General features: G+C 30.9%; 1 protein-coding gene across 1 annotated transcript; it reads left to right on the top strand.

Annotated features, from left to right (window-relative positions):
- Positions 1–583: 583 nt before the first annotated feature.
- On the top strand, positions 584–2,226 carry LOC133681584 (cyclin-U4-1). Its single transcript, XM_062104667.1, has 2 exons — positions 584–1,051; positions 1,665–2,226. Exons 1-2 carry the CDS (start codon positions 717–719, stop codon positions 1,936–1,938), a joined length of 609 nt encoding a protein of 202 aa, XP_061960651.1. The 5' UTR covers positions 584–716; the 3' UTR covers positions 1,939–2,226.
- Positions 2,227–8,444: the final 6,218 nt, after the last annotated feature.

The raw sequence follows: 8,444 nt of genomic DNA, 5'->3' as shown, positions 1-8,444 counted from the left end.
ACAAATCCATGTCATGTCACCTTATTTTGTAGATTGCAGAATCAAAACACATGCAAGATCTCTCAAAACGCGGGACCCTTAAATTTTTATGATCGCATAATATTTTCCACATGTAATCACATGATGGGATGGCTTGCCCATCACTATTCTCACACTAAAGATCACCAAAATAAAACCCCAAGTCCTCTTTCAACAATTAAATAAAGAAAGAGATATACTAATCAACTTACAAAAATGAATAGAAATCGTTAAGACTATATCTAATAAAACTTCTAGCCAACTTGATGATTCAAAATATCGTTTGAATTTATTGTATAAATCTTAAATCTTAAAAAAATAATCACGATAATTCAAAATATCTATATGTATCATATAATTTGTTAAATATTTATAAATTAAAAATGAAAAAGAAAAAAATAATCCAATATCGAACACCTTCAGCTTGTTCCCTCTCTATCAAATTAAGTTTGAAATTAAAATGACCATCATTAACCCAACTCAAATCCAAGAACTTTAAAAAGGATACAAAAGGCCAAAGTCCACTAACGAATAAGGACATACAAGTCATAGTTTAAAAACATAAGGGTGTTTTCTTCCAAACCCATTAACCACCACGTTTGCTTTTATTATATGTAGACGCATAGTATTTAGTGAAACCCGAAACAAGCAAGTTGCGAAAAAAAATCCAAGCATTTAGCACCAAAATTTGCCTATCAATGGCAGAGCTAGAGAGTACAAAGATGATGCCAAAATCAATCACATTTCTCTCTTCTTTGCTTCAAAGGGTTGCTGATTCTAATGATCTTAACCGCGAGTTTCAGCCACAGAAAATCTCGGTCTTCCATGGACTAACTAGGCCAACTATCTCTATTCAAAGTTACTTGGAGAGAATTTTCAAGTACGCAAATTGTAGCCCTTCTTGCTTTGTTGTTGCGTATGTTTATCTTGATAGGTTTGCTCAAAGACAACCTTCTTTGCCTATCAATTCTCTCAATGTTCATCGGTTGCTTATAACAAGTGTCTTGGTTTCTGCAAAGTTCATGGATGACATGTAAGTTCTTGATTCTTCTTTAGTGATGGAAATTTGAATTTCTTGGATTTGGTTTCTGGGAATTTGTTGGTTCTTGCTCTGGTTTTAAACAAAGTTAGAATCTTGAAATTCTGGAAGTCGACACGCACACACCCCTTGGATCCGCAATTCTCTAGTGCTCAAGGAAAATTGAAGTTCTTTGATTTCCTTGTCCGAGGATTTATTTTCTTTAAATTGCTTCTCTTGATTTGAATTTTCTCAATTATCTGCAACTTGATGGTCATTTAATTTCTCTGTCTTATGATCCTATAATCTGAGTTTGGAACTCAATAAACCCAGATAGGAGAAGTTTGGTTCTTTGAAGTTTTTTTCATTTGGGAAGTTCTTGGTTTATTTCTGTAAAGTAGCACTTTTTTTTTTCCAGCCATGTGCTCCCTATTCTGAACTTTCAGCTAGCCCAGCTAGCCACTTTAAAGTTTAAATGCATGTGATGTTGATGTATCACAAGTTCATCCAAGTGGTAATTTAAGACCTGTATCTGTGAAAAATGCCTCTCAAGGTTTTCTGTTATGGCAATTACCTTCAAATAGCAAAACTCATCTTTGATTCCTGATTCCTGTCTTGTGATTTTCAGGTATTACAACAATGCTTACTATGCAAGAGTTGGAGGGATAAGCACGATTGAGATGAACTATCTAGAAGTGGATTTTCTATTTGGATTAGGCTTCAATTTAAATGTGACTCCAAACACCTTCCACACTTATTGCTCCTACCTTCAGAGAGAGATGATGCAACAACCTTCTCTGAATTTAGCTGAATCTTCATTGAACTTGGGGAGATCACTAAAAGTCCACTTGTGCTTCAATGAAGATGAGACATCCCATCAACAACAGCAACTTGCTGTTTAAGCTATAGCTATAGCTATAGCTATAGCTTGTTTAATTATAATCCCTGGGAAATGTAGTTAGTTATAGAGATAGTGACCATCCTCCAGTCTCCTCTCTCGTATATTGGATTGTACTAAACCAACTTGGTTTTTTGATTTTGTTTTATGTCATGGGTTTGAATTTCAGTTTATTCTGCATGTACAGATGGGACTATCTTCTTTACAGTCTGGCTATCAAATTCTATCTCTCTATTGTACCATTAACCTACAAAATGTAATGGGTTGACTCGGTTCTCTGTTTCTCTTTTCATCATGGATGTTCGGGTTGATACTTCTTGTTTCTGTCCATGTTAGGATTCTCTGAACTTTTGGGATGGGCACTAAAAAGCACAGGATGTGGCAATGAGTTGTTTGAGTGGACAAAACTCAAGAAAGAAACACTAGTGGGCAGTGTAAAGCTGGCTGTAATGGTTAGTACCATGGGTAGTTGACAAAAGAGTACTGTTTTGTTGTGGTTCATTTTGGGAAGTGATGACAGATTCTTCTATTTGACAGTTGTAATGATTCTTGTAAGGGGACAGACAACATGTGCAATCATGGACATCTACTCTCTCCCCTCTCTGTTAGAGATAGAGAGAGGGAGGAGGAAGATCACTTCCATTTTCATTCCACGTTCATCTTTCTTATCTTATCATTTAACTTCTTGTCCATACATTTTTATTCACAAGGTTTTCTTTAGAGATTGTGCACGGGTTAAATTTAGTGTATATTTGTTTGGAAGATGCATGATTTTTTGTCCAAATTTTTTTATTTACAGGGTTTTCTTTGAGATATTATAATCAAGTTACAGTGTATTTTTGTTTATGAGGTGTTATATTTAATTTTAATAGATTTTTACCTATAAAATTTAAATAAATTGCATATATTTATTTTACCTTTTACTATTTACTAAAAGAAAGAAAAAGAATGTAAGTGAATATTCAAAATTATAACCATTTAGTAGAAAAAATCATCTTTATCTAAAATTTTAAAATTTGTATTATTTTTTTAATAATTATTTTTCAAAAACAATTTTAAATAATTTCCCATCAAATTCTAAATAAGTCATGCAAGTCATAATCGATATGCATAGATGCAATTCAAGACTGATTTTATGATCTCAAATTGATTGGCATCTAGATGTACTATCTTTGAAATGCGACAAGATCATATATATTTCAAGAACATAAAGCGGCTTAAACTAGAAAATGGAAACTGTTCTTTCTGCTGGTTGATGATTGTGAAAGTGATGCAGCATTTCAAGCATCTTCGCTTGATTTTGTGGGCTGATTCCAATTTTATGTTTGACCCATAAAGGAGGCTCTGGGCTCCTTAATGGACTACAAAACCAAAGCCGAGCGACCACTCTAAAACAAAGCCCAAAGCGTACAACCAACTAATTTAGTTCAAGCGTATAATGATGGGCTGCATTTCAAGCTTAATCGTGCATCCTGAGCCTGAGGTGTGGTTTAATATATGAAGTAATAAAGTTGGTTTAATGATTTATATAAAAAAATTGTAATGAAGTACGTAGAGATGGTTTAACTCGTTTTCGATTAAACTACAAAAATAAACAAGAAACTTAAAAAGCCCACATTATTATGAGATTAAACTACAAAAATATAAAAACTCTACACTTGTTGACCTGCTTGCCCATCCTTTTGATCCCTTTTGTCTCCTTCTTCCTCGCTTCCAATTTGACTCTCATTCTCACTTACACAGTACCTCTTCAAGAAATAACCCAAACACCTCATCACAAAAGGCACTGAAAGCTGCAACCAAAAGATAGCGAAAACGCAGAGATTCATGAGGAATAACAGCAAAAACCGCAGATGCATAGGCTATCATCATTGAGGCTGCAGCAACCCATATTTCAAGTTGGAAAGGGAACCAGCTGTAAGTGAGAGACGTAACGACAAGCATACAAGTGTTTGATACCAAGAAAACATAGTAAGCACGCTTTTGAGATGCATAATTAATTGCTCTTCCTTCATGATGTCTTTCTTGCCAGGCCCCTCCAGGAGAGTCCACCCCAGCTTGGAATGTCAGTACTGCTGCAATCAAGGCCACAACCAGTGGCGTAGCCAAGAAAATTTAAATGAGGGGGTAAATTATAAATACTTGATATTATATATTATTTAAACATGTGTTATATATATAGAAATTAATTTAAAATGCATGTACTAACTCATGTCAAGTAAAATTAATTTAAAAATATTTTTAAAATAAAAAAATTTATATTATAATTATTTTTTTGAGTTTTTATATTTTAAAATTGCTTAATAATGACTTCATTATTAATTTTATTAAAGATATTTTTTCTTAATATATACAATTAAACTTTCATTCATCTATTTCTAAATCTTCTAGGGACTAGTGGAATTATTGGCAATAATTCTTTGTTGATTTGTTGTTTTATACAAGTGAATTAAATATAAATATTAATATATTTTTTATTTTTTTTATTGTATCCATAATTTTTAAAATTGTTTAGTACTTCATTTTTAATCACTAATAAGTTGATCACCATCATTTTTTATATAAAATTTATAACAAAATACATATTAATTCATCAAAACTCATTTCAATTTATATTCATATGCATATAATATTATACATACACATATTAATTTAACAAATCCATAAATTATCATAAACTCTAATATTTTTAATAACTAATTATTAAAGAATATAACCAAAATTAAACAATGAAATAAATGGAAAAAATAAAGAAAACTCACCTAAAATATAACACATAAAACATAAAAAGTTACTTACTTAACTAATTAATAGTTTAGAAATTAAAGAAAAATTAAGAAAAAGTGGTAGGAACAATAACTCAAAAAAAAGAAGAAAATCTGGTTAAATTATTATATTAAAATTCTAATTCAAAAATTATTGGAAAAAAAAGGATTAAGGGGGCAATTGCCCCCTTAATCCCCATTGTGGCTCCGCCACTGGCCACAACTACTCTGGCATCCCTTGGTGAGTCTCTCACTTCATCGTACTGAAATCTCTTAAACTAGCTAGAACTTCTTTTTTTTATTATTATTATTATTATTATGATTTATTAGCGTATATCTCTGGGTTAAGTTAAGTTTACTTTTGACTAATTTCATGTATTCTAAAATTAATGATTATGTAAGTCTCTAGTAACCATCAAATTAGCAACTATAAGACTCGAACATGAGACTACAGGAAAAATAAATCTCTTAGTCCCGAGCTTTTATCACTAGACCATCTACTAAATAATTCAAAAAATTTTCATTTAAAAAGATATATTAAAAAAAATTTATATCTTAAAACTTTATCTAATAAAATTTAATAAAACTTGGCCACCAAATACAACTAGTGTAGCTGTAAACAACCCTCGTTTACATTGCATATATAACAAAAAAAAAAAAAAAACACAGCAAAAGTTCGAATAGTCCCTGGAAAATGGCAAAAGCCCTGATTGGCTTCGAGCAAGGAACACATGCCCACTGTCTTGAAGTACTAAAGTTGGTTTAATGATTTATATATAAAAAATGGTTTGATTGCCTATCTTAATCTGTATGAAATCGGGGGAATCGTGATTAGTCTTGCATTGACCTTAAAGCTTTTTTCATAAAAGGATATTTACTTGATATAAATTAAGATTATTCTTGTGCAGATTGCCTTTCTTACTTCAAATTTTGTTATAGAGTTCCAACTAAATCAATCGGTAACTACAATTAATTAACTTGCCCCTTAATTCATTTTGAGTTTCAACCGACAGTCCCTCAATTACTTTTACTAATTTTTCATTCAGAAATCTTAATTATAACTATCAAAATAATACCACAAAAAACTGCTATTTTTTTTCATTTTAGCTTAAATTGATGATACCAAAACAAAACCCTAACAACAAAGAGAAATCATAATTAAATATCAGGAGAGGCCCTTTAACAATAATAAAGATTATGTGTTCAGTAATTTACTAAATTAAAGTGAGTGATTTAAAAATTACTGATCCCTACTGATAATTAAAATATATATAAAAAAAACAGAAAAATCTTTATTTAATCACAGCAACACGGGATAATACCTGGCTAGTTATCACACTTAATAAAAGACTACAAGAGCTGACAGTAAGAGCAAGGCTGCTACAACTGGAGGACTTACAACGGAATTATAAATAAAAATTAAGTCCACATTAGCATGGGCTTAATCTTCAAAAACATAGAAAATCTACACTTGGTGACCTGCTTGCCCATCCCTTTTTTCTCCTTCTTCCTGACTTCCTATTTGATTCTCATTCTCACTCATACAGTACTTCTTGAAGAAATAACCAAAACACCTCATCACAAAAGGCACTGAAGCTGTAATCAAAAGATAGCGAAAATGCACAGATTTACGAGGAGTAACAGCAAAAACCGCAGATGCATAGGTTATCATCATTGAAGCTGTAGCAACCCATATTTCAAGATGGAAAGGGAACCTGTAAGTGAGAGATGTAATGACAAGTATACAAGTGGAGAGAGCCAAAGTGTTTGATACCATGAAAACATAGTAAGCACCCGTTTGAGATGCATAAATTGCTGTTCCTGCATCATGACGATCTCCATCTTTTCCTGCATCTTGCCAGACCCCTCCAGGAGGGTTCACCCCAGCCTGGAAAGTCACTGCTGCAATCAAGGCCACAACTACTAGCAAAACATTTCTAGCATCTTTTGGTGAGTCTGTTTTTGGATCATACTGAAATTTCTTGAACCAGCTATGACTTCTTTTAGTAATGCGTTTTTCAGGCTGAGACATTTTTACTTGGGCAAAGATATGTGGGAGATACCAGCACTCTGGCTCTCAAGAAGTTACTTATAAAGAGCCTCCGTTCTAGAGGATGGGGCCTGCCCTGATTATCACATCTTTCTCATATTTGATATCTGTACACCTAGTTAATCAAGGATAATTATAAAAGATTTTCTATAGTTAATTTTATCTTAATTTGTTTTTCATATTTTTATAGATTATACTTTATATTCTATAACAAACAAAATACATTATTGAAGATATAAAATGTTATTGAACAAATAAACTATATAATGAAAAATGTAATTTATAAAAATATGGGGAAAAAGTGAAATTCATATAAAATTACAGAAAAATTTATATAATTATCCCAATAAATAATAGCATATGGATTCATTAAATAAAATCTGAATCTTAATACACACACACATACCGATTCATGTAAGAATTTCCAAACTAATTTAATGATCAGTGTTTACCCGAGTCAATGCAAGTCAATGAATTTAAAATTATATAAATCTTGTGTGAATAGTGATTATCAATGTCGAATATCTGGGTATCCAAATAGCCCCCACCAGGTGAAGAACGGTGGAAATTTGGAGAAAAGTTAAGCTGAATTGCTTTGTTGTTTTGCAGATGGACCCGGGGAATCGAGACTCCTTTTCAAGTCTTCAAGTTATTTTTTACAATTATTGGCACCGCATGGAAAAAGAAAGGGGGAAAGGAACGTGAAAAAAAATAGAAAAAGAAAAGCTCTGTGCGTGAGCAAAGAAACCATCTTTGTTTTCGTGGGCAATTACACATTTCGCTTTTCTTCCTTGAGATGGTTGCTGTAGCTCGATTTTTTTCTTTGATGTTAAAAAAGTACAGGAATTAATAATATTTTTATATTTTCAAGTCAAATTTTAATAATTAATTTCAAAATCTACTTAATTGACCCTTATTTAACCATGGGTGGAATCAAAAGTATTTTTAATGCTAAAAAATGAATGTGCATGCATGTATTTCCGAAGTTTTTTTTACTTTAAGAAATTTTTTGCAAATCAAAATTTTTAAATATATTTAATTAAATAAATTAAGAATCGAGAATAAATATAAGAAAAAATTTTTTAACACTAATTTAGAACTAAACCAAAAGGTTAAAAGATAGATACATATTAAGTTATCTGATCTCGTAACATCATCTATAAACATAATTAAACTTAATAACTTTATTTTTTAGAATTAATCTTTATTTAATTAAACAATATTAAAAATAAACATGCTTAAAGAAGTTATTGAATAGAATTAAAAAAATATATTATATAAGGTTGCACAAAACATCTACAAATATTAGAAAAAAAAGTTATAATTTTAGAAAAAACCAAGTAAAAATTAAATATTAATCTATTAAAAAATATCATAACTCTTTTAATTAAGTTAATCTAAGTGATTTCAATTAAAATTGAATACTTACTTGATCAAATATCTCACAATTTTATTTAATTAATCTATTTAAAATAATCTTAAATTAAATTTAAAAAAAGTTCAAAAGGGGCTAGATGTTTGGGCCAATAAACAAATAGCCCACATGTGAAGGACTGCAAGGCCAACCTCATTCTTCTTCTTTTTTCTCAACCAAAGATGCATATGCATATGACATGTTATTCGTTTCTATTTTCTTGAAATAAAATTAAGATAAACAGCATGTTTGATCACTATAATGATGGTGGAAAGGAAAGG

The sequence above is a fragment of the Populus nigra genome, chromosome 2 (assembly GCF_951802175.1).
Source record: "Populus nigra chromosome 2, ddPopNigr1.1, whole genome shotgun sequence".
Taxonomy (NCBI): domain Eukaryota; kingdom Viridiplantae; phylum Streptophyta; class Magnoliopsida; order Malpighiales; family Salicaceae; genus Populus; species Populus nigra.
The sequence above is the reverse complement of the archived record's forward strand: the minus strand, read 5'-3'. Positions and strand labels throughout refer to the sequence as shown.

Coding starts and splice junctions, on each gene's coding strand:
- LOC133681584 (XM_062104667.1), top strand. CDS start 717: ATGGCAGAGCTAGAGAGTACAAAGATGATGCCAAAATCAATCACATTT. Junction 1,052..1,664: donor GCAAAGTTCATGGATGACAT/GTAAGTTCTTGA, acceptor TGTGATTTTCAG/GTATTACAACAATGCTTACT.